We start from the raw sequence: 25985 nt of genomic DNA, 5'->3' as shown, positions 1-25985 counted from the left end.
CCACTCCCCCATGCCCGGTCAGGCAGAGCTGACCTTGAGGCCTCAGGGCTGAAGAGACGCCTAGGACACACGTGGAAGCCTCGGCTCAGGGTTGTTTCACCAGCTTCCAAAAAGGCTGCAATGCCAGATCTTCCGGCCTGGGAGTACGATGCTACCACTTCGCCCTCAGGCATGACTAGTCGTCACCTTTAAAACCCAGCTGTCTTGTGAGGACATGTCTTGTGGGTGACTGTCCTCTAACTCACGGTGGAGACTCCAGGCTCTACGTGGAAAAGTTCCCTTCAGCAGCAGTTTTTTTTTTTTAATAATTCATTTTTATTTTCAGCTGTCCTGGGTCTTCATTGCCTTGCGAGGGCTTTCTATAGCTGCAGTGCGTGGGTGCTTTGCATTGCAGTGGCTTCTCTTGTTGCAGAGCGTGAGCTCTAGGGCACATAGGCTTCAGCAGTTGCGGCTCCTGGGCTCTAAAGCACAGGCTCAGCAAGTGTGCTTAGTTTGCAGCACACAGGCTTAGTTGCTTCAGGGCATGTGGGATCTTCCTGGAGCAGGGATGGAACCCGAGTCCCCTGCACTGGCAGGCAGTTCTCTGGCTGCTCACTGCCAGCGTTCTCTTCACGCCCTTCTTCTTCTCCCCAAGCCTTTTCTCTGATCTTCCTTGGAGCCTCATGCACCTTAACAGTTTACTCTCTGTTTCTAAATGAAAATTTCACTTATTTTTACCTTTGCTTCCCAAATCTGATTGGCTGGTTCTGGGTCCGGTTTTTGTGTCTGTCCTTCACGTTTGAATTTCTGATCCTAGGTGGTTTCACATCTTCCACTGCTGGGAGAGTCTTGTCCGTCTCAGGTCTCATGTTACATTCTGGGGAGCCCTAGGCTGTGGGGATGCGGGACCTCTACCCATCTTAGCTGGCTGCCCCCAAGGCCCGGCAGGGGTGGGCGGGAGGCCAGGCTCTGGAGAGGCTGGGCACATTACTTATTTCATGGGCAGGACATTGCATGCCTCGGGGCTTCCTCATGTTGTCGTCAGTGACTTGGGGTCCCTGTGAAGCTGCTCCAGGAGCCGCTACAATCTGGGTCAGGCCAGAGTCAGAGGGCAGCATGGCCGGATCTTAGTGAGGGCCCACCTCCTGGCCTGCAGACGGCTGCCTTCCTGCTGCGTCCTCCAGATCAGTGGTCATTCTTCCTCTCTGTATAGGGACCCTGGCTCCATCCTGGGGGCCCAATCTCCTAAGACCAACCCCACTGAGGGTTTGGCGCAAACTCTAGGCCCCCAAGAGGGCGTTTCCTCAGCCATCCCAGGGCTCCTTGCTTTACTGCAGGTTTCACTGGAGACCCAGCCATCCAGACACTGGCTGAGGCCCTTCTGCTCCTGGAAGGGAATCCGTCTGAGTGGGGGTTTCAAGTGGACGTGTGTAAACTGGGGCAAAGTTCCCCACTCTTTACGTTTGTATTTGTGGCTCCTCTATTCTCACTGTGATGTAGTTAACTGATTTTCCACTTGCCCCATATAAACCAACTCGGTTCTTATCTCCACTTCAGTTCTCTTACCTTGTTTCCCACCTCCGTTTCTTCTGAGCAGGGCGTTGCTACTCCCTGGCTCCCTCCCCAAGTCGTGCACCTCCTTTCCGGACACCCAGTGGTGCCTGTCCCTTCCCAGACACACCCCTCTGACAGACTGGACACCACGCTGGCAAGTGTTTTCATTTTCCTTTATTTTTTTTAAAAAAGCCCCTAAGTTCTATGGCTTCCAGGAAGCATCAGAGAAACGGAAGTGCCATTTCTGTACACTTTGTAAAGCCAGACCTAGACGCACGCACCGCGAAGACGCCCCAGCTGCTCTGCCCGCAGCTCGCAGCCCCAGGGGACCACTGGGACCGCACTGACGGGGCTGCCCGCTCCACACACACCTGCGGGGCTCAGACGGGCTTTAAGGCGCTTGTCTCCAGGCTCGGCCGGCAGCGCGGAGCGACACAAAAAGCCCACACACGCGCCGCCCACGGGCCTCGAGGTGGCTGCCCCCAGCCCAAGTTCAGGCCGGCGGCTCCACCGACAGGTGCACAGGACCCCTGAGGGCCGCGCCTGCCGGCCCAGGCTTTGGTGCAGCATTTTGGTTGGGGGCCGCCCCCACCCCGCCTTCCCTTCCAGTCTGGGGAGGCCCAGGGCGGGCTCACCCCCGGCAGCAACGCCCCGCAGCGCCCCCTCGAGAAAACGGCCTTTGGATCGAGGGAGACAAGCTGGACTTTATGACACTAACGGGCAGGCGGCGGTGCCGGCGGCCGCTCTACTCACTCAGCAGACGCGGGCAGGGGCGCAGGGCAGGGCAGCCGCTGTGGTTTCTCTTTTCCTTGTTTTAAATAGTTAATGCTCTCGGAGGGGAGGACTAGACACAGGTGTAGAAATCTCGGCCAAAGTCTTATGTGAAGGTCGTGACCCGGCGCAGGGGGCAGCAGTGCTGCCGGCCTGCAGTCTGCGTCCGGCTGTGGCCAACGCGGCCATGGACAAGCTGGCCCCGGGGGGCTGCAGCGGGAGGATTCGGGGGTCACTGCCCTGGAGTCACTTGTGTCGCTGTAGCGATTTTCTCTTTCTCCTTTTGAAGAAACAGCAGCACCTGGAAGGGGGACGCAAGGCTGGAAGGGGGCACAAGCTGCGGAAGGGGTGAGGGTGGAGAAGGGTGAGGACCCAGGACATCCCTGCTTCCCATCCCTGCCGCGGGCCTTACTTTGTGTCGTCAGCCACCTCCACCTCTGCAGGGGCTGTGATGGGGGCGTTGGAGTGCCCGGCGGTGGGGTCGTCAGCATTCAGCTCCCCGTTGGTGGAGTTAAGTGCCTGCGGGGGGCGGGGGTGGGGAGTCATGTAGGCCCCGCCTGACACCCCCACCCCCCTACACACACACACTTTGGTGCGGTCCTTGGCCCGGCACTCACCTGGTTTTTGCTGTAGAGCAAGGCTTTCTCTCGAACCTGAGGCTGCGCGGGCAGGTCAGAGTGAGCCGTGCCGATGGGCGTGGGCTGCAAGGGAGCCAAAGGCAGCTGAGGCTCAGCTGGGGGCCCCTACCAGCCACTCTCACCTGCCAGGGGCCCCTCCCGTGCCAGCCCCCCTCCCTCCACGTACCAGGGGCTTCCCGGCCCAGTCGTACTCGTAGTCAAACACGAAGCCGCTGCGGTCGAAGAGATCAGTGAAGAGCTTGCGCAGGTAGTCGTAGTCCGGCTTCTCGAAGAAGTCTAGGCGCCGCACATAGCGCAGATAGGTGGCCATCTCCTCTGCAGACACCAACAGGGATAGTGGAGGCCCGGGGCGGGGGCACTGGGCAGGGGTCTGCAGAGCAAGGGGGCGGGGGTACGTGGGGAGACGATTCTCACCTGGGAAGCTCTCACAAAGCACCTCGATGGGAGTGGCCCGCTTGGTGTCCCCGATCTTCTGGTAGCGTTCCTTGAGCGTGTCGGCCTGCGGGGGAGTGCAGTCAGCACCTTGGCCCCCCCGCCCACCCGCGGGAGACCTCCCACCTGCCCACCCGGCCTGACCCACCCACCTTGAGCCCCTGCCAGGGTAGGCTGCCGCGCAGGAAGTACATGAACATGTGGCCCAACGCCTCCAGGTCATCACGGCGACTCTGCTCTGCGGGGGACAGCAGGTCAGCTTGGCCCTCCCAACCACCATCCCCTGCCCGGCCCACACTGCATTCACTCACCCTTGCCCAGGTGCGTGTTGATGCTCATGTAGCGTGCCGTGCCTGTCAGGCTCTTGTGCTCACGGTACGGGATGTGCTTCTTGGTCTCGGGGTCGATGTACTCCTTGGCCAAGCCGAAGTCGATGATGTGGATGGCATGCTGCCGCTTCGTGCCCGGCCGCCCCACTAGGAAGTTCTCTGGCTTCACATCGCGGTAGATTAGGCTCTTGGTGTGCACGTACTCCATGCGCGTGATCTGCCGGTGCGCGGGCGGTAGGTGGGCCTCAGCCCGCCCTCTGCGCCCCCCACTTCCGCCCCACCCCGCCCCTTCCGCCCCAGCCCGGCCCGCACCAGCTGGATGGCTATCATGAGCACCGTCTTGAGCGTGAACGTGCGGTCGCACAAGTCGAACAGGTCCTCTAGGCTAGGCCCGAGCAGCTCCAGCACCATGGCGTTGTACTTCCCGCACGGGCCGAAGTAGTAGACCTGAGGGACGCCCTCTGCGGATGGAGGACACAGACTAGCGCGGTGCCCAGGCGGGCTCCCCCGGTTTCCCCATGCCCGGCCCCGGGGTACCTGCGGCGCTGAGCTGCTTGTAGAAGCGGTACTCCAGGTGCAGCTGCGGCGCCCGGGACTTGATGGGCTCCTGGGAGGGACGAGAGGACGCATGGGCGGCACGCAGGGCGCAGGCCTGCCCTCCTCCCGCCCCGACCCTGGCCAGGTCCATCGGGACAGCTGCCGCTTGGGGCTAGGGGCAGGGCTTGGACTCACCAATTTGATAGCTACGTATTCATTTGTATAGAGATTCTTTCCTGTGGGAGAAGCAGCACATCAGGCCCGCGGGACTTCCAGCCCACGAGACAGCGCACCACCCACCCCTCCAAGGGGCATCTCCTGTTCCCCTCACAGCCCTCCTTATGCTTGTCCCCTCCTTTCCCGGTCTGGGAGGGAAAAGGATGCCCGCAGGGGCTCCCCCCGGCTGTGAGCACCCCCACCCATCCCCGTCCCCAGGCCAACCCTGCCTCCGCCCACTGGGGGCTGCTCCCCTGTCCTCAGCGGGATCCTTCCCGCCAGCACGCCCACGCACTCCAATTTCTCCCATCTGGAAGAGTGAACACAGAACAGAGTCCTGGTGACCCCAAGGCCTTCTTTAGCTCCGGAGACCTGGAGGAGACATCCATACCACCCCACGCCCCGTCTCTGTCCCCAGATGCTCTCTGAGCCCCCATCCACCAAGCCATTTGACCAGCACTCTCCCCTCTCAGTTCTAGGGACCCTCGAGGGCACCCCCCAGCCCGCGCCCTGCCTGTAAGTCCAGACAGTTAAGTTGTGAACGTCTGTTGGACAAGCCCCACCCCCTCGCCGTGGAGCAAGGGTCCCAGGCCGAGCCCCTTCCCCAGCCTGAGGCTTGCCGCACAAAGCCGATGGGGAGGAAAGTAACCTGCATCCTTGGCTTAGAAACTGACATGCCTGGGGCAGGAGGTCTCTCGTAGCCCCTCACCAGCCACCTGGACCTCCAGGTGTGCATGGAGAACCAGCTACTGTGCTCAACCTCATAAAACTGCAAACACAAAAGCTCCAGAACCCCTGCCCTGGCCAGCTTTTCACCTGCTAGTTCCCATCCTTGGCTGAGCCCCAGACAGCGCCCAGGGGTGGCGGCCTGTGTGCACACCCAGCAACCTGCCGCACCCTCTCTGCCCCTCCCAGCACCAGCCGGCCACCCTCTGGGGCCTGAGTGCTAGCAGGCCCCATGGTGTGCTGCGCCCCCAGGAGACCTCACGCTGAATCCCCCCGCTGCTGCACCTTGCTTCTGAGACGGTCCAGCATGGGAAGAGGCCTCAGCTAACCCTCCATCCCCCTGCAGTGGGACAGTGTGAATGACCAAGGTGCTGGGCCCACCTGCCCCACCCATGGGGTGCGTGAGACACCGGTGTGTAGGACCACACAGGCAGAGGCCAGGGCCCACATGCCTGTCAGTCAGCTCCCTCCTTCCCCCATCCTGGGTCTCTCATCACTGTGGCCCCCGCCTGGGGTCTTCAGCTCAGCCCCTGCTCCTCCAGGGCCTCGGTTTCCACTATGGTGCACAGTCAGCTGGTCAATTTCCCCAGAGACCTGACAACATGGCCCCCAATTCTGCAGAGGAATCACGCCTTGGGAATTAACGTCACAATGTGTTTAGTGCTCAGCATAGTGCGCATACCACCTTCGTTAGGTTTATCCTGGAGACACCTGGAGGGTAGATTTTTAAATGTTTCTTTTCCAACTGTTGCTCCAAAGGAGAAATACAGCTGATTCATGCTGGTACACCCAGCAGCCTTACTAAACTCACTCCCTCCTGTTTACTGAGCAGCTACTCTGGCCTCCGCACATGGACAGTCAGGCTGTCTGGATGGGTCACGGTGTTTCTTCCTGTCCCATCTTTCCACATTTGGTCCATTCACTGCTGCTGTCGGGAAAGGGTACCCTCTGGGACCCCTCCTGCAGCCTCTATTCTTCCATTCCGATGAGTAAAAGACACCCGTGGGCAAGGAGAGAAAGCCTCCATCTAGTCCTGTTCGTCAGGTTTTGAGTAAAAAACAGGCATGCCTCATGTCCCCCAACATTTTATTATGAAAGCTTCAAATACAGCAAACTGGAGAGCCGGGTGCGCAAAGCCTGCGCCCTTGCCACCAGGCGCATCAGCTCGCGGTCTGTTCCACTCTGCTGCACAGCTGCACGGTTGTCACCTGTTCATTCTCAGATGCGTCTCAAAAGTTGTAGACCTCAGTCCCCTGTTTCCTAAGTACTCCAACCTGCAGGCCACCTTTAGTCTGTACTTGTCCCTGTCTTTCCCTTGGGAAGCGACATTTATCATTGAAGAGCCCTGCATCTGATGAGCTCTGTGCCACCCCACCCCGTCAGGACAGAGCGCATCCCACTCACCTCCCAGAAGAGGCCTTCCTTCAGCAGCGCATCACTTCCTGGCCAGGTCTGCTGGCTTGCCCTGCCCTCCACACCCCCAGTCGCCTGGCTGCTGGCTCCTGGGAGGTGTCTGTCTGGATCTCACGCCCAGTTTTAATTGTACCACCTGTCTTCTGACTGAGCCATACCCTTTTCCTGTGCCATGGACACTGGCATTTTGTCCAGGGGTGCTCTGCAAACAGCACCTCCCAGTACGCAGCCCACCTGCTCCTGCTCTTAACAACACTTCTGGATGTTTAAACTTCGATGATGTCTAACTGGTCCCTTCCAGTAAATGGTAGTCTTATTCTATGTCTTGTGGTAGAAACCTCATGTTTTGCCATTTGTGAGCTCCGGGGTTCAGCTGAGTTGAAGGTGAATGTGTGATCTGTGCACACGCACACATGCATGCGGGCATCTGAAGTCTGTGGTTACAGTCTCCCCATGGATCTCAGGTATTCTGGGCTCAGCAGAGGGTGTGAAGAGTAACAGTCTGAGAGGCATGGTGAAGAACAACTCAGGCGGGACACTGTGAGCAGAAGGGAGATGCCAGGGGCTGCCCAGGGCAGGAACAGGGTGCAGGCACTGCATCCAGGGCATGGAGACTCCCCGAGCTCCCCTGCATTCGGCTGAAAACCCAGAGAGCCCATATATTGGGAGGGGGTGACTCCCGCCCTTAAATAAAGTCTGCTCTTGGGCCAGCCTATCAAAGCTGCAAGCCAGCCCCTCATGGGTTCAAGATGAGTCCCCAGGATGAAGCATAATCCAGACCTCACGGGTGCTATCCACGTTGTCCAACATATGATCAAACATCAGTACACATGTGAAAAACGGGAACAGGACCGTAAGAAGGAAAAACAGAATCAAAGGGACCATAGACACTGGCGTTTAAAATAGACACTGCAGACGGGAACCCTCCTACACTGCTGGTAGAAATGTAAGGTCGTGCAGCCACCGTGGAGAGCAGTATGCAGGTTCTTCAGAAATCTAAAAACAGAGCTGCCATATGATCCTCCAACTGGGCATATATCTAATGAAAACTCTATAAATTCAAAAAGACACATGCACCCCAATGTTCACAGTGGCACTGTTCACAGTAGCCATGATAGGATGCAGAAGCGACCTCAATGCCACGGACAGATGAGTGGATACAGAAGATGTGGTACATATATACAATGGAATACTATTCAGCCATAGAAAAGAATGAAATAATGCCATTTCCTGGTGGTACAGTAGATAAAAATCCACCTGCCAATGCAGGGAACACAAGTTCCACCCCTGAGCCACAGTGACTGAAACCATCCGCAACAAGAGACGCCACCACAATGAGGAGCTAGTGCACCGCAAAGAAGAAGAGCCCCCGCCAGCCTCAACTAGAGAAAGCCTGAGGCAGCAAGGAAGACCCCACAGGGCCAAAAATAAATTTTTTAAAAAGATGAAAAAAAAATGTCTATATGTGTAACTAAATCACTCTGCTGTACCGTAGAAGTTAATACAACGTTATAAATCAACTATATGCCAATTAAAAAATGACTACTTTAAGTAAATTCAAGAATTAAAGGAAAAGATGGGCAAAATTAACAGATGGAAATAACAGGAAAAATAAGAGGAATCAAATGGAAGTGAAAAATATCATGTATGAAATGAAAATTTCAGTGGATGTACCTAATATATTACAGATGCTGCAGAAGCAAAAAAAGGGTGAACATACAATAAAGAAATGCAAGCTCTCCAGATTGAAGAAAGAAAACAGACTAGGAAAAAACTCAAAGGAACTTGAGGGACCTGTGGGCTAGCATCAAACACTCCTGACAGGCTTCTCAGGTGGCTCAGTGGTAAAGAATCTGCCTGCCAACGCAGATCCCTGGTCCAGGAGGATCCCACATGCCACAGCAACTGAGCCCATGTGCCACGACTGCTGCAGAGCATGCACCCTGGAGCCCGTGCTCTGCAATAGAAGCCGCTGCAACGAGAAGCTCACACACCGCAACTAGAGTGTAGTCCCAACTCACTACAAATACAGAAAACCCCACACTGCAAGAAGACCCAACACAACCAAAAAGAAACAATTAAAACAACACTCCTAACCGTATGTGACTAGAGTATGAGAAGGAGAAGAAACTAAAGTAGAAAAAATATTTGCAGAAATAACGGCACTCCTTTCCCAAATTTAATGAAGAAGGAAATGGCAACCCACTCCAGCGTTCTTGCCTGGAGAATCCCAGGGACGGGGGAGCCTGGTGGGCTGCCGTCTATGGGGTCGCACAGAGTCGGACACAACTGAGGCAACTTAGCAGCAGCAGCAGCAGTGCAGATCCTACAAACTCAATCCCAAGCAGGATAAACAGAAAACCATACCTAAACAAGGCAGAATCAAAATCTGAAACCAAAGACAAAAAGAAATCTTTGGGGGCTTCCCTGGTGGTCCACTGGTTGGGACTCCACTCTGCAATGCCGGGGATACCAGTTGATCCCTGATCAGGCAAGATCCCACATGCCACGGGTCGACTAAACCTATGTGCCACAACTACTGAACCCACGATCTCAAGCCTGAGAGTTGCAAATACTGAGCCCTGCACACCCTAGAGCTTGTGCTCTGCAACAAGAAGTCACTGCTACGAGATGCCCATGCACTGCAACTAGAGCAGCGCCTGTTGCAAGAAGAGAAAGCCTGTGCCCAGCTTCCTGAAGACCCAGTGCAGGCCAAAAAAAAAAAAATGAAAACAAGACAAATGATACACAGAACGAGGCTCGGCATTAGTCACTGGGGAAAAGCAAATGAATTCCATATTAGGCACCATTTCACACCCACCGACAAGCTCAGAATGGAAAGCCAGCAACCTGAAGTGCAGAGGCGGCTGTGGGACATCCAGCGCTCTCCTGTGCAGCCTGCAGGGTTTAAAGAGGTTCCCGGCTCCGGAAACCAGTCTGGTGGTCCCTCATAAGCACTTACACTCTAGAAGAGCGCCCTGGGGCGGTTTTATTCACAACACCCCAGATCTGGGCACCGGTCCCTAAGCAGGACGAGAGGAGAGAGGAACCCAGAGTCACTTAGGCAGGCGCAGGCAACCAAGTGACTGAGCAGCAGGGGCGGGCGGGGGTGGGCCCGGGAGCCGCGCTGACACCGCTGGCTCTCCAGCCCCGACCAACCTTTACACACGAAGGGCGCAGCACGCAACACATCGGTGTTCTGTACCTGGGTTTCGGAGCAACAACAGAACCTGGATTCTTAAAAAGCATTTTTCTGCTGAAATTACCCAGACCCGTGCGGTTCAGGCTGCCGCCCCAAATGCCAAGGTCAGGACCCAGGGGTGCGAGTGCATGCGCGTGTCCGTGAGAGCAGGTGCAGATGCTCCATGGGCAGCAGGGCTGGGTCTCAGCCCCTGACGGGCAGTGAGCGGTGCAGGCCAGGCTGGGGGGAACCCTTGGGAAGTTGCAGGGGGGGATTCCTGTGTCTCCCCCGCCCACACCCCTGCCATCAGCAGCCTGGCCCCGCCCTTGAACCTGGAGCCCTAGAGCCTAGGCGGCAAGGCTCTGCTGGCCCCACTCCAGCAACCTCGCAATCTGCCAAGGTGCAGACTCTAGCCGGGCCTCCACCCAGCCCCATGGGGCTGCCGGACACATTTGACACTGGCAACAACAGCCACGAGCTGGGCAATGACCACTAGACAGGGACTCGGGATCGCCCAGAGCTCAACCAAGGGCTGTGCAGGATATGCCCCTGGTCCTCTGCTCTGCCCCATGGGTACCATGGGCCAGGAGCCCCCAGCACAACTGCTCCTTCCCAGGGGGGCAGAAGCCCCACGCACTTACCTGTGTCCCGTCCCCACGACTCCCACCACCCCTGGGGCCCCAGACGTGATCGCACGGGGCTCACCTAGCCGGAGCTCCCCGAAGTTGCCACAGCCTATCTTCTTCCCGACCCGGAAGTTGGGGCCCACCATCAGGACCCCCGAGCTGGTCCCCGAGCTGCGGACGCTGTGGCTGGCCCGACCGGCGGCCTTGGACATTCTCCGGCCCTCCTCCGACTCCCCTTTCCCTCCTTTCTTGTCAAAATCCATAAGTTTGTGGTACCCTGGCCTCTCCACGGTGACTCAGCTGCCGTGCAAATCTGGCTCCACGGAGACCTGCGGTCGCGGCGGCTCTTCGGGGCTAACACCCCATGGCGCCCGGCGCGCTCCGGCTAGTGGGACGCGGGCGCACACGAGGGCCTGGCCGCAGCGCTCATCTCGGTGGCCTCCGGGTCGCACATGGGGGGAGGACTCATGCTGCTGACGGGTCCCGGGGGCTCAAATCTCGTGGCTCTCGGCTGGAGGAGAAACAGAGGCCCGGGTTAGGAGGACACGCGCCTCCCCATCATGCGCCCCGAGGTCCAGAGCACAGCTTGGCCAGATCTGGGACTGGGCGTTCACTGCTGGTGGAACCTCCTTCTGGAAAGATCTGAGGCACTGGTGCAACCTGGAGCCTTTTGGGGGCTGAGGGGTGGGAGGTTCAGGCCTCTTGAGAATCCCACGTGCTGCCTGCCCCTGCCCCCCCAAGGACTGCAGGATGGCTGTGTGGGCAGGGGAGATGCCCAATTGAGTGATTGAGGTGCCACCCCCCGCACGCGGCACTGAGCCCTCAAAAGAGGACAGACGCAGAGCAGTACATGCAGGGGCCTCGGAGACGGGCCCCACCATTGACATGGGACTCCAGAGAGGCCCCTCCCTCCCCCACCCAATGTCCAGGCCTCGTTCCAGGAGCTCGTGACCCTGTGGTTAGGTGGGTGACCCGCTGCTGCGGGACAGAAAGCAGGCAAGGAGGGGCTGTGGAAGGCAACACCAGCCTGGCTTCACTTGGCCCAGCAGCCCCCTGCCTTGACAGGGCTGGCTGGGCACGTGTTGCTGGGGTGAGTCCGACCTGGCCTCGCCAGTACAAAGCTGGGGTTGTGGATGGGATGGCAGGCACCCCCACAGTCCCCCAGGTTGCAGGAGAAGCAGCCCAAACCAGGGGGTGCAGACACATGGGGCAGGTGCCCTGAAGCAACCCAGGCTGTGTCTGTGGTGTGGGCTCCTCCCCCCGCACCCCTTCCTACAGCGCCCTGCATACCAGTCACCCTGTGTCTCGAGAGAGGAGGGTCTCCTCTGCCAGCCATCCCTTCTCTCAGCCACAATCACTGCACCCTCCAACAGGCCTTCCACCACCTCCTGTTCTCTCACACCAAAGTCACAAAAATCTCTCTAGAAAGAAAACACTAGCATCCTCCTCTAACACCTCCCTAGCCCGCCTAGGGCCCAGACTGGCCACTGTGAGGCTCACACCTGTGCCCCTCCCTACCAGGCACTCAAGGGCGGGCACCTGGTGAAGGCCATGCCCACTTAACAGCCAAGGTGAGGGGAGGCAAGGCCAGAGCCAGCTCCTGCCCAGAGGGTAGGGCGGACCAACACCAGGGCCCTGAGGCTTCAGCAGGATCAGCTCTGTAGAGCCTGGTGCCCCAGCCCCTAAATGGGTGCTCACACAGCCTCCAGCGCTGATACATGGAAGGGCCAGGCAGCCCCCTTGTATCACTGACGGCACAGGTGCCAAGAACAGGCTCCAAAGGGGGGACCCCCTGGCCACGTGCCCAAAGGCAGGACCTACAAGCTGGTAGGGCTGAGGCCAGGGTGCTCACACACACGTGTTACAAGCCCGTCCCCGCTCGGGCACAGCCCAGGAGAGTCCCAGACAGGCAGGAGCCCAGGCTTCAGGCCAAACCTCACTGCTTACAGCCGGCAGCGCCCACGCTTCCCAAACACATGAACAGCGTGTACAGACAATCCGACCCCAGCCAAGACCCGCGCACCCAGCTCCACCACTGCTCGGGTTCCTGGCGGCCACATCCGCCCGTGCTAGGGCCCAGCCTGGGGCCTTGTGAATGCGGCTCTTACCACCAGCAGCATGTGCCGCCGCCTGAGACCAGTGCCCTGGCACCTGTGGACAACACACCCATCACTGGGCTCAGGGGCGCTGGCCTGGCCAAGCAGCTGCTGCTCTGCCTTGACCTCCTATCTCCATTGGTTGCACTGTGGGAGACTGGCCAGAACCACTGCAACGCCAAGGGGGATCAGACAGCCCGGCAGGAGTGACCAGAGGGAGGGAGGGGCCTGACCGAGGAGCTGGGGGCTCAGGACAGAGCAGGCTGCCCACCCCCCTGCTCCACGGGCTGGCCTCCACCTCGAGGGGCCATGCTGAGCCCCACTTGCCCACAGTTCCCTGTGGGGGGAGGATGTTCAACCTCAAGGATCTGGGAGTTAACTGTGAACAGCTGCTACAAACTTATAAGGAAATAACTATATTAAAAACATTAATATGCAGTAGAGAACAAACGACTAATAGGGACCTACAGTAGAGCACAGAGAACTCTACTCGATACTCTCAATGACCTATATGGGAAAAGAATCTAAAGAAAAGTGGGTATGTGTAAACCTATAAGTGGTTCACTTTACTGTATACCTAAAACTAACACAACATTGTCAATCAACTCTACTCCAATAAAATTTAAAAGCAGACAAAACGGCCAGCAAGCCCACTGGGGTGGAGACTGAATGCTTAGTTCTGAGCCCCTGGGACATCTTTATTCACATCTGGAGACGATGACCACAGGGGGCTTACAACCCCTTCCAGAGAGGACAGATCAAAGGCTCTTACTAGACCTTGGTTTCCGAGAAGGCAATGGCACCCCACTCCAGTACTCTTGCCTGGAAAATCCCATGGATGGAGGAGCCTGGTGGGCTGCAGTCCATGGGGTCACTAGCAGTCAGACACAACTGAGCGACTTCACTTTCACTTTTCACTTTCATGCATTGGAGAAGGAAATGGCAACCCACTCCAGTGTTCTTGCCTGGAGAATCCCAGGGACGGGGGAGCCTGGTGGGCTGCCATCTCTGGGGTCGCACAGAGTAGGACACGACTGACGCGACTTAGCAGCAGCAGACCTTGGTTTATGCTTGCAGAGTTGTGCTACAATCACCTCTGGTTCCAGAATGTTCCATCCCCCAAAAGGAAGCCTGGTCCCATCAGCAGTCACCCGCCTCAGCCCCTGACAACCAGGAACCCACTCTCTGTGTCTGTCTATCAGCCTGTTCTGGATGTTTCCCACCAGTGGGATCACACCCTGCGTGTCCTTCTGTGTCTGCTTCTCTCACTGAGCATCGTGTTCTCAGGGTCTGTCCACGTGGTAGCCATTGTCAGGGCTTCTCTTCTTTCCGTGGCTGAGGGATGCTCCTGGGTGTGGAAGGACACACTCACCCATGGAAGGACACCCAGCTGTGTCCACTCTTGGGCAACAGTGAACAGAGTGGCTACAGTGCTTCTGCACAAGTTTCTAGGAGGCCACGTGCTGTCCCCCTCCCAGGCACTACCTACGGCTAGAATGGCAGGGTCAGGTGGAGGCTCTAGCTTAATTGCTGAAGGAACTGGAGGCTGCCTCCCGTCAACTGTCCTGCTCCCACCGGAGCTCTCCACTGCCTAGGGGTGGTTCTGATCTGCATTTCCCCAATGGTCCCGCTCCACCTCCAGATACACGCCTTCCCTAGCACTCCCTGCCCCCATCCAGCACTAGACACACTCCTGTGAATCACTCACTGCCTGTGGGAACAGCACCCGCAGGGGATGGGCTAAAGGGCTGAGGGTCTTCACAGGGAGGCGGGACAAGGGCCTTCCCACCTTGGGAGGAGGTGAGCCTGGAGGCCAGAGTGGAGCCTGGCTCAGAGCAGCTGGACACCTGACTTCATGGGAGCTTGTGCCCATGACTCGGTAACACGCCAGTGTGGGATTCCAGCACAGCGAGCCCATGCCCTGCAAACATCAGGGTACCTCCTGCTCCCAGATATCACACCTGCATGGGTGACCCTCCTTTCTCTGAAATCCTGCCAGATTCCACAAGTGGATACCAAAAGCCCCCTACCCCCGGATGGACACTCAGAGGTGGTTTCCTGCCAGATTTTCTTTCCTGTTGGAAATTAACTAAAACACAGGTCCGTGCATGCACCCCCACCCACAAAGGTGCACCAGAGGGGGCCGGAGAGCCCATGGGAAGCTCAAAGACAGCAAGGAGACACCAGCATTCTCCTGTCTCCTTGCCCGAGGACACTGAGGGCACTGCCACCAGGTGCCCCTGCCCACGAGCAGCAGAGGGAGAGCCAGGGAGTGTATGGCTGGGGCAGGACACTGCAGGCCCTCACCCAGGGGATGGAGGAGCCATGCGTGGAGGTCTGGAGGGACAGCAGCCCAACCAGGAAGACCAAACATGGGAACAAAGTAGGGGAGGGGAGGGCTGGAGACTGGGGCTCGACTTCCTGGCCAACAAGATGTGGGTGCATCCGCGTCGATGGAGGAATGGTGGGCAGGGGCACCCATTCTTGCAGTTCCCATGCTGCTGCTGTGACCTACTCATCCCACACAGGCAGGGACTGAGGTCTGGGTCCCACTTTGTGCAGTTTTTATGGGGCAGCATCACCAAACATCACTCTGCCCCGACAATACACACAAGGAACCCTCCAGGAGACCTCACTTCCCTGTGCCCCAACCCCAACTCTCCCAGAGGCCCTCCCCGGTCAGCAGCACAGGGCGCCCAGACCCCTGGTGTCCTGCCCTGAGACTCCATTCTGAGCTGTGACCCCTGGTCCAGGTGGGTCATGCTCTCAGCCCCACCCCGAGATCCAGAGCGGCCTCGGCACCTCTGTCTGGCCTCCAGCTGCAAACCTTTCTGAGCCCACAGAGCTGCCTTCTGAAAGCCGCAAAGCCAGGAGGCCTGTGCCCTCGGGCTGGCTGGGAGGTCTCTGGGTGCAGGACGTGAGGCCCAGGGCAGGGACTCTGCCCTCGCAGCCCCTCCTTCAGCACTGCCTCTGGGGACCCCGGTAAGGCCCAGTGCCTACTGTAAGTGAGCCTTTGCACCAGGAGCGCCATGCTGGCTCCCATGCCGTGTCCCTGGGGTCCGGCGAGCAGCACAGGGACAGCGACCAGGCCTGAAACTAGAAGCTGTGGTGGGTGTGCTGCCCCAGCCCGGCCCCCCAGCCCATATGGCCCTGGCAAGACACCAGAGGCCCGACCCATCCGTCAGGCTCTGGACAACAAGGCAGGCGTGTGGCCACCACAAGGTCACCACCTGCAAGGGACAGTGGCCACCAGGAGACGGGTGAGGAGTCCAGACCCTGACCCTCCCAGAGACAGGACGCCAGTGCCTACTCACCCCGTGAACAGCAGCTACCACCCACCACACCATAGGGGTCTTCCTGGGTCCTCTCTCGGGACCTCAAGAGGGACGGCCAGAGCGAGTCACCCATTGGCCTGACAGGTGCAGGAACGACAGAGTGGACACAGGACTAAAAGTGAGCTAAACGCTGCCAGGAGCCGGAAGTCGGTAGGTGCCCCGGCCCACCTGGTGAACCAGGAAGCGGGTGTGTATGATGTCAGCACAGGCGCTAAAACTCATGGGGGGAGGAAGGGAGCCCAGCCCTACACCTGACCCGAAAGCAAGCCAGTCTCACCCAACCAGCATGGACCCCAGTTCCTCCCTCCCAAGGGCACCCGGACTCACTCCTCGCTCAGGGAAGGCCCCCAGGGGTGTGGACTCTGCTCAGGCCCTCGTGGTCAACTTAAGCCCCAGGCAGGCAGGGCTCCCAGCCCACCCCCAACCCCCCCAGCGACCCCCGGCCTGCCTTCCAGCTCAGGGGGCTTACCTGCTGCGTTCTCCTGGGGGTCCTCCATCTTGTCAGGGCCAGGGCCAGGCCCCCTGGCAGGGGCCCCAGGAACCCCCTTCTCTGACCGTCTCCACCCAGTGATGTCACAGTCCCCACTGACATCATGGGCACAGCCCTGAGCCAGAGTCAGGATGCATCTGGAGCAGTGGCAGCAGCTTCCCTCCTGGGGGTGGCCCCACCACACACTGCGGGCTCTGCCGTGGTAGCCACCCGGGAAGCGCAGGGCTCTGGGACGACCCTGGCCACAGCCTCCCTCAGGCACTTCCAGACACACACGTCCCCCTCCTCAGGCTGAGCCTACTGACTTGTATAGGCAGGGCCTCCCTCCAGGAGTCACCCAGGCCCTGGGCCCGGAAGCCACGAGAACCCCAAGTGCCAGGTTGTGGCACCTACGCACCACTCCCTGAAAGGGACTCAGGCTCTGGAGATGCGCCAGCCAGGGGGGCCGCAGCCTGGAAGCCTGAGGTCACTGACAGTGTTACAGCAGAAAGAAAGGGACTGGGCCGAGAACGGGGACCAGACCCCAGGACAAGGCCAGCGTCCAAACAGTATCAAGCAGAAACGGTTCACGACATAGGATTTACAACAACGGAACACAACCCTAGATAAATGGGAAAGGAGGGAGCACCCGCCAGGCAGGGGCTGCAGCAAACCTGAGGGAAAGGCCCTGTGCGAGGACATGCAGGGTTCACTGAGAAAGGCAAGGAAGACGGTCAGAGTTCACGCTCGGGGTCATGAAGAGCAGGTGTGGGCAGATGCGCAGGTTCAGCCAAGTTACAGACGAGCCCAGAAGGATGTGGGACTCTGCACTTTCCTGCAGCTTTCCACGGACTTAAACACGTGCATGTCAAACCCCTCGGCCCCATTCCAGCACGCAGCAGGCACTTCCATGGTGGGGGCGGGGTTGCTGGACATCAAGAATGGGTGGGGCCAGGCCATGGGCTTGCTGGAGTGACCAACAGCTCGCTCCCTGGGCACACTTGAAAGCCCCCACAACTGAGAGCTAAGAGAGGGATGTGGAAAAGAGGGATCGGGGAGGGACACAAAAGGCGCTCAAACGACGCATAACGCCTGATGAGAAGGGACAACTGAAGGCACGGAGCTGGGGCTAGGCGGCCACACGGGCCACCAATGAGAAGACAGGTACACATACAGGAATGGCTGTACTCCCACAGGAGGGCTGGCGACTGGCAGAGCCCGGGGGCCTGGGGCAGAGAGGACGGGGGAAACGCGAACCCTGGCTGAGGACGATGCACCAGGACCAGCCCATCAGCTGCGATGTGAGTGACACTCAATGGAGGTGTGACCCACGGGGACCCCAAACTGACCCACAGACTCGCTATAAACCTAACATTGCTCTGAAACAAGAGTCTATTTAAAAAACAACCTCCACCACCTCTGGCAGCACCCCCCAGACCACCTCTCCCTCTACACGGTGCGAGGTGGGCACACTCCTGCCCAGGACCTTTGCACCCGCAGCCTAGCACCCGCCCAGCCCCTCGGCCTCCACCAGAGCACTCGCCATGCCACCAGTCCAGCAGGCACCCGTCCCAGGGACACAGTGGGCGCCAGGCAGGAGCACAGCTGCTCCTTGGCGTCGGGGTCCACAATCCCCAAAGCAGAGCAGGGAGGCCAGGTGACACCCTGGCCAGAGAGAAAGATGGAGCCCCAGCTGAGCACGGGGAGGGGACACAAGCCCTGAAAATGATGGAAACGTGGACTCTGGGGCCAGATGAGGGGGAGACGCCTGATGACCTCTGGAATCCTGGCTGGCCTCTGCTAGCAGGTGCAAACTCTCCTGAGCTCAGAAAGGTGGAGAGGGGAATGGGAGAGCTGGGCTGGACCACCCTCCAGAGTGTGTAGCCTCAGCCCAGGGCAAGGGGCTGTGTGGGCAGACACATTAAAGACATTAAAGGGCCAGAGCACCTGCAGACCCACCAGAAAACCACATGCCCTGTCTCCCCGTCTTACCGGAGCTGGCCGAGCATCACTCATCCACCCAGCTCCCCTGCTGGGGGAGATGGCTCCTTTAGTCTGGACAGGTCCTCAGAGATTGGCACATCCTAGACAAGGACCCAGCCCCTCTGCTCAGGACTGATGGTGGGGGGAGGACCAGCACCCGCCTACCACATGGGATCCCGTGTCCCAACTGGAGCCTCCCCAGACCTGGTGCAGCAGGGAGAGGGCCAGGCCAAGGCACAGGAGCACAAGCCCCCGGGAGGATGGCTTCACTCCTGTGGGGGAAGCTGGAATGGTCCCTCTCCCCAAGAAGGAGGAGACCCACGGCCACTCCCAAAGGGGGTTGCGGAGCACAGCGAGCAGCCAGACCTGCCTGTTACACACCCATGGTGTATGGGGGTTTGGAAGGACGTCACTGACGCGTGAACAGTGCCCACCGCCTGATTCTGAGTGAGTTCTCAAAACTTTCCCACGCTTGGCCGAAACACCCATTTTCCTCAATGTGTGCATGTCTTTTGCCCCTGAAAAACACCGACGACGGGATGGGATCTACAGTAACACGCGGCCAAGGCACCTGGCCCCGTGGGGCTGCAGTCCCTCCCGGCACCCAACAGGCCTGCTCAGAGGGGCACCAGGATGGAAGACCCCGGGCTGGCCTGGGGGTCTGAGACGCCAAGGGGCAGAGCCGCCCTGGCCCAGGTCCTCTGAAGGGCTGGCGCTCCAGAAACTGCAGGGCAGCGGGAAGACGGTCTTCCAGAAAATGGCCAGGGTTCCCAGGCTTGGAGGAGGCAGAGACACTATGACCAAGGGTCAGACCCTATAACGCAGGACAGGACGCAGAACCTGGAGAGGGAGCCTGCAAGGACGGGGACAATCAGGACCCTCCTCCACAGCAGGTGGCACAGAAGACGAAGCAGCCACTGTGGAAAAGACAGCAATTCCTCACAAGAGTCACCACTCGATCTCCTCAGTATCCACCCGCGGGAACCGAGAACACATCCACACAGACCCGTGTGCACAGCACGCAGGCATCCACAGCCGCTGGACTCACGACTGCTACGCGGACCACACAACCCAGTGAACACACGTGTCCCTCCACACGGGAGTGTCCTTCAACCAAGAAAAGGGGTGACGCCCTGACATTCATTACCACGTGGAGGGACCCTGAGAACACGATGCTCAGTGAGGGCAGCAGACACAGAAGGACCCACAGGGTGTGAGTCCGCTGATGGGAAACATCCAGAACAGGACGATCCACAGACAACATTGTGGGGTAGTGGTTCTCGGGGGCTGTGGTTCTTTTGGGGTGACAGATGTTCTGGAATTGATTTTGGTGATAGTTGCACAACTTGTGAATACACTAAAACCACCGAGGTCTCCTCTCCAGTGAACTTTACGGTCGGTGAGGTGTATCTTAATTAAAGCCAGTGTAGCATGTGGCATCACAATAAAGCTGTCAGGAAGGGCGTGGGGCTGGGCGTGCGGCCCAGAGCAGGGCTCCTCTGTCCAGTGTGGGTCAAAGTCCGACCCTCAGGCAGCTGCCAGAGCCACACCTCCCACTCCTGTGACAGATGCGGTAACCATTTCAGACAGGAATCAAGAGGTGTGCACCCACAGGAAGAGAAGCCAGGGAGAAGGCAGGGAGGGGAGGAAGGAGAGCTTGGTCCTCCCCAGCAGCGCTGGCCCAGGCCGAGGGGACACAGAACTCACCCACTGCTCGCCCAGCGCTCTTCAAACTAGCCAGGGCGGCCACCCGGCTCATGCTTACCCGCACCCACCCCGGGCTGCCCTCCCCACCCGAGCCACCCTGCTGGCCTCTGGCCCGTCTCTATCCATGAGCTGGCAGCACTCCAACCTTGGTCCCCCAGATTGGCCATGAGCTGGGGAAAAACCCCTGGCTGAGAGGCTGCATCACAATCACCAGATGCCCCACCTGCCCCCAGATGCTGGCTGGAAGGACCACCACCGGATCGCAGAGGTTCCACTCCAACCCACCAGCGCCAATGCGGCCCTGAGCCCCAGACGGACGGGAGGAGGATGCCAGCCTGCGGTGGCCAGACGCAGATTAAACACCAGACGCCCAGCAGACAACAGAAGGTCAGATAAGCAATGAGTTAACCTTTACTGCAAGTGTGTCCCACATGCCACCCGGGGTAGTTTATGCCAGGCGACTTTCGACCGTTTGTAGGAACTACAATTGCGCCTGGCGCCCCACGCTTTATCAGCAATATCTGGCCACGCCTGACAGCCGTGCCGACAGCCTCCCGGCAGGACTCAATCCCCAGGGCCCTGATGTTTTTCTACTCAAGCTCTGTATTTGTTAAAATAGAGTGTTTCCAATGAAAATTTAAGCTTCCAAATGGTGATAAGCCACACACACCCAAATACGAAGGATGTAAACTATCTCAACAGTAACCTCTCACACCGACGACGTGTTTGACCGTTTCTCAGATACCCCAAACTAAATGAGATAAACAGGTCACCTGTTTCTTTCTACTTTCTAACCAGCATACTGCCCACCATCCACGTAGCTCTCATCCTGTCCGTATTGGGGGCAGGGGCTGTGGGTCTTGACAGATATGTCTGCCTCCAAAAGACTCGGGACCACTTCCCCCCAGGGCACCAGCATGACCATTTCTGACTGGAAAGTCGAGGCCAGGGTGTGAGAGGCGCCAGGCATGCCCTACAGCCTGCCTGGGTTGGGGGCACAAGTTGGGGGCACAAGCCAGGGGCACGTGGGGACTAGCCAGGCTGGAGCTTCTGGGCCAAGGGTCTCATCACAGACTCCCCGGGCCGGCCACACAGGAAGCCCCAAAAGCCCAGCCACAGCCTGGAGACCAGAAATAAACCAGGAGGGACCGTGCGGGTCACCCTTGGGCCAGCAGGAGAGCGGCCCGAGGCAAGAGCAGGGGACACTGCCCTGTGGGGGGACCTCAGCCAGCCACCACGTCCAGTCCACAGGAGCAGTATCCCTCCTGACCTGCTTCCACAGACTTCCTGCTCCCGAGGGCAGAGGCATGGGGCTTGTGGAAGCCCAGAGACAGGCTCAGGGAGGCCCTGAGATGGGCACCCGCAAGCCCCTCAGCTGCAGCTCACTGCGCACTGCAGGCTGGTGGGAAACGGCGAGGTGGGTGCTCACTGGACCCGACTGCCTTGACTTGACACCGGGCAATGCCTAGACATTGTCCCTATGTGGCTGCCCTCGAAAATGACCTGCTCCAGCGCCCACAGGGCGGAGGGGACAGACCCGGCCTAGAGAGCATGTCCCTGCCTACAGCTTCAGAGGAAACAAGCCCATGTCCCGGGGCCGGCACGGGGAGGGAGGACTAGGCCTGGACAAAGAGCCCCACAGCTGCTCCCTGCTGGTGTGAGAGTAGAGGCCGAGGCAGGGCACTGGCGGAGGACACAAGGGGTCCTGGAAGCTGCCAGTGCCTCAGGTGAAGCCACACAAGCAAAGGGCTGCCAGGCCAGTGGGTCTCCGTGGGCGATTCCTAGCACACGGTGTGATATGGTTCCTATAAGATGCCAGGCTCCCAGTGTGGGCCCTGGAATAACCCCCAAGCCAATTCTAGAACCCACAAGGAAGGGAGCCCTCAGGGCTCTGCACTCTAGGCACCAACCCCATCCCTCTGTTGCACCCCTCTTCTCTCTCAAAGCCCTTGGTCTTCCCAGAATTATCTCCCTTGGATTCTTCATCTCAGCCTACTCCCCATCCAGGTGCCCCACACGCAGCCCCGCTGGGTCACCCACCAGGCTCCCAGAGAGCCCTGCCACGTGCCCATCAGCTGGGCCCTGGGACTGCAGTGAGCACGAGGGTCACTGAAAACTCTCATTGAGGTTCCATGGAGGCTGTGGGTCCCACAGGGAGTGACACTGCCCTGCAACCCTGCCCTGCAACCTGGTGTGGGAACAGCCGGACCTCCAAAATGGGGATCATGCTGGATCACGCCAGGGGTGATGTTTAAGCACAGCTTTTTAACACTCTGAGGTGTGTCATGAACCAACACAAAGTCGTGACGCATGAGGTGTATCTGTTTCTACCTTTGAACAGTGATGCCGTGACCCAGGACGACACAGGACACTATCTGCACCTGGGTGCCCCCGCCCTCCACCTGCTGGAGAGACTTCCGTTGCCTTTCCACTCACGCAGAGGCACTGCCAGCGGGGGCACTGGCGAGAGCAGCCCTGCCAGTAGCTCAGGCGCAGGGACACCTGGCTGGCGCCGACGCACGCACTCACGCACACACGTGCGCATGTGTTCTGCAGGCTAGATCTATGCAGCGAGGGGAAGGGCTCGCCCTCCTTAATTTAAGCTACCTGGCTTCTGCCACTCACTGAAAGGGACTTACAGGAAAGCTGCAGACACCTGGGCAAGCCAGATCAGTGGACCATCCTGGGTGCCGAGGGGACACGTGGGGTTCTGAGAAGGAAACGCCGCCATTACCCCCTGCCTGAGAATCCCACCGGCCATCTGTATGGACCCCCACATCACAAGGGTATGTAGGTTCTGCCAGGAGCTCAGTGGAAAATGGGCAGGACTGAGGGGCTGAGGCCAGAGGAGCCGGTCTTCTCACCCTGAGCCTCTTGCTCAGGCTGCATCCAGTGGGCAGAGAGGGTCCTGAGGAGCACAGGCCTTGGCAGAGTGAAGGTCCTCCTCCTGGAGGTCACTTGGGCCTCGCTTACTCATATGTAGAAAGGGAGCTTGGGGACTCGCCCAGCAAGGCCCCCAAGTGCCCAAATAGGGTGGGGCAGGTGCAGAACTGCTCAAAGTGGGACCTTCTGCACCACCGGGCCTCGTTTCCTGACCAGGCAACAGAAAGAATCCTGACTCGTGGCTTAGCGCGCACCTGCTGCCTGGATCACAACAGCAAGGCCCCCATTCAGGTACGACAACCCCAGAGAAACACCCAACACTGATGGTGACCACGACCCAACCCACACACGCAGCTCCTTTACAAAAGCCCTTTCCAGGGAAACCAACGGTTCCCCCCACCACGCTGACCTGCCCGACGCGCCCCCAGCCCTGCTGCCAGCTTCCCCCCCCAGACTAAGGCCTTGTAAAGCCTCTCTGTAAGGCCTCTGTGGTCCCGGGGGAAGGGGGGTAGGTCTAGAAACTTTTTAAGACAGAGACCAAGCCCCACAAGAGCCCTGAAGAGAAACGCTGCACCTCTGAGGCAGCCATGGCAAGTCCACCCGACGAGGCTTTCCTGGTGTCCCAGGCTGTCCAGGAGACATGCCCTGTCCCCAGGTACTGCCTTGTGGGGGCTGGGCCCTCCCTGAGCGCTACCCACCAGTAGATCCCCAAGGCTCAGGTGGCCCCGCAGCTGTCCGGAACACCTCTCAGCTGGCTGGCTTCCCTGGAGCTGGGATGAACAGATAGGACGCGTTCAGTTTATTAAAAAAAAAAAAAAAAAAAAAAACCTCACCTACTTCCTCTTGCAACCCAGAGGTAATTACTAGGTAGTTAGAAGGAGGAGGTGGTTCAGATGGAATCAGAAGCCACAGTTCAGAGGAGTCTGTGCTCACAGGACCTGCTGTCACAGTTCAGAGCCAGGTGACTAGATGCCTGTCCCCAACCCGCCTCAGAGAAATGACAGAGATCCAGAATCAGATGGGAAGGCCTGACAGCAGGGGGGTCAAAAACCAGAGCCCTGCCCAACGCCTGCTGCAGACCTTGGGGTGTTGCCTATAGCTGGGGTGGAGGTCCAGCCAGCTCCTTCCAGATCTCCTTCCCTCTCTCCACTGCCAGATGCAGCAGACACAACTGGCCCCCCGAATCTGGGAGCTGCCCCCCACCAGCTAGATTCCCACCCCACACTCACCACCCCCATTCCATTCCTCAGAGGCTGGGCCACAGATACCACCGCAGGGGTTGAACTAAACATCTGGGGCTCAAGAGACAATAAGATGGGCCAGTAAAGTCTTGTCTAGCCCTGTGTGTGCTGCTGAGGGAGCTATAGTCAGCCTGCCCTCCCACCCCCACCCCAACCTCTGCCTGCAGAGCCCCGAGGAGGCCACAATTCAGTGGAAACACAGCAGATAAAAACAAACTCCTGGCAACGACCACAAACTTCCCCCAGCAGCTCAGTCTGCTCCCCTCGGGGGCCACATCTAGCCCCCCAGCGGCTACCCCCCCTTCCCTATCAGAGCCATCCTCCCCCTCAGATTCGTGTTTCCCCACTCATCCCTCACACCCTGAGCCAAAGGAGCCCCTGGGGGGGGTCAGGAAACGCCAACTGAGCCTGTCTATGTCCCTCAGGGCAGGGACGAAGGTGCCCAGAAGCCCCTCAGGATGGATGTGTGGGCACTCCCAGGAGCTCCAGACACTGGCCCGGCCTGGAGCCCCCTATTGAGGGGGCTGGGGAGAGAATGCTGGACTCCACCTACGTGCACGGAACCCTCCAGGCCGTTTCCTGCAAACAATGCCATCCGGAGGCCAAGGGAATAACCCAGCTGCCCAAAGCCGGCCCAGGACGACGCCCCGGACGTCAGAGCAGGGCTTTCTCTCAGGCCCCCAGCCCGGTCCTGAACGCCTCCCCTGAGAAAACTGGGGCAGAGGGAGCAGGGGAAGCGCAGGACAGGGAGGGGGTGGTGTGGCTGCCGGGCACGCAGACGTCGGCCCCCCCCTCCTTCATCTGAAGTGTTTCCGGAAAACAAAGCCGGTGGCGAGGGCGGAAGGAGGAGGCGCAGCCCGGCGAGCGCCGGGAGTTCCTGAGCGTCCCACAACAGGTCCCCCAGCCCAGACCCCTCCTGCTGTTCCCCTTTCCTGCCCGCAGCTCCCCCAACATATCTGCAGGGCCACAAAGGGGCGAGTGTGCGCGCCAGCGTGGGGAGGAGCGACGGGCCCAGCGGAGAAGGCTGGAGGGGTGGGAAGCCAGGGGGAATGGGCAGTGGGCTTGAGCACTGGGGGGGGCAGTGAAGGAGGGAGGTGGGGTGGGGCTGAGGGAAGGACAGGCCAGCAGTCAGGAGTGACGAATCCGTGGAGAACACTGAGGTCTGGAGTGAGGAAACAGTAGAGTGTGGAGAGAGAAATGGAGGAGGAGGGGAATAGTGAGGTCAGTAGTGTGAGGATCTGTAGGGAGTGACAAGTGGCAGGACCTGAGTTTGGGAGTCACTGGCAACGACAAGGTCTGGAGTGCAAGGGGGTGGGAATGAGGAGTTGGGTCGACAGTGTGGGGGTCACTGGGCTGTAGGGGCAATTGGGGTCGCCGTGGGGGGTGCAGTCGGGAGTGCAGGGCTTCACAAGAGCAGGTCCACATTGTGGGCGTCTGCGAGGTCCGGGAGTCCGAACTGCGGGGTGTAGGGGGTGCGGGGTCTGAGGAGTCTTCGAGACATATGAGCAGAGGGTCTGGGGGTCCGCGGGGGTGGGGCCGCAGGGCCAGGGCGCGTGTCCGCCGCCGCCAGCGAGGGCGCGCGCGTCGTTACCTGACAGCCTCCGCCGCGGCCGTGGCCCCGGGGCCGGACTGGGCGGCTCGGGCTCCCTCAGCAGCGCTGCGCGGACCCCCGCTCCGGACCCTGTTCGCGCTCCGGCTCTGGCTCCGGCGCCCGCCTGGGTCCCCGCTCCCGCTCCCGCGCCGCCGCCGCCGCCGGCCTCCGCATGTTGGGCGCGGGCCGTCCCCGCCGCGCGGGCGCCCGGCTCGCCCCGGTCTCGCAGCGTCGCCCGCGGCCCGCGCTTACGCCGCCAGCGTCGCGGGGGAGGGCCC

The 25985-nt window shown here is 59.5% G+C and overlaps 1 protein-coding gene across 2 annotated transcripts; it reads right to left on the bottom strand.

The window, feature by feature from the left end:
• Positions 1 to 1692: 1692 nt before the first annotated feature.
• Positions 1693 to 25985, bottom strand: CSNK1G2 (casein kinase 1 gamma 2). Of its 2 annotated transcripts, XM_070374329.1 has the most exons (12): positions 25708 to 25985; positions 10482 to 10913; positions 4436 to 4476; positions 4241 to 4310; positions 4016 to 4164; positions 3686 to 3920; positions 3527 to 3612; positions 3357 to 3441; positions 3109 to 3257; positions 2922 to 3005; positions 2717 to 2823; positions 1693 to 2605 (listed from the first exon to the last, which is right to left on the bottom strand). In XM_070374329.1, the coding sequence occupies exons 2-12, from the start codon at positions 10663 to 10665 to the stop codon at positions 2551 to 2553; spliced, it is 1245 nt and encodes a 414-aa protein (XP_070230430.1). In that variant the 5' UTR covers positions 10666 to 10913; positions 25708 to 25985; the 3' UTR covers positions 1693 to 2550. The 2 variants fall into 2 exon arrangements, with proteins under 2 accessions (XP_070230430.1, XP_070230431.1); XM_070374330.1 differs by lacking the exon at positions 25708 to 25985 and having other exon boundaries at positions 10679 to 10698.

This window comes from Bos mutus, chromosome 7 (assembly GCF_027580195.1).
Source record: "Bos mutus isolate GX-2022 chromosome 7, NWIPB_WYAK_1.1, whole genome shotgun sequence".
Taxonomy (NCBI): domain Eukaryota; kingdom Metazoa; phylum Chordata; class Mammalia; order Artiodactyla; family Bovidae; genus Bos; species Bos mutus.
This window is presented reverse-complemented; position numbering and strand designations above follow the sequence as displayed.

Excerpts from the sequence above, each read along its gene's own strand:
- CSNK1G2 (XM_070374329.1), bottom strand. The coding sequence starts at position 10,665 with ATGGATTTTGACAAGAAAGGAGGGAAAGGGGAGTCGGAGGAGGGCCGG. Across the intron at positions 3,442-3,526 it reads TACCCTGGCAGGGGCTCAAG|GCCGACACGCTCAAGGAACG; the intron begins GTGGGTGGGTCA and ends ACTCCCCCGCAG. Across the intron at positions 2,606-2,716 it reads GAGGTGGCTGACGACACAAA|GTGCTGCTGTTTCTTCAAAA; the intron begins GTAAGGCCCGCG and ends TCCCCCTTCCAG.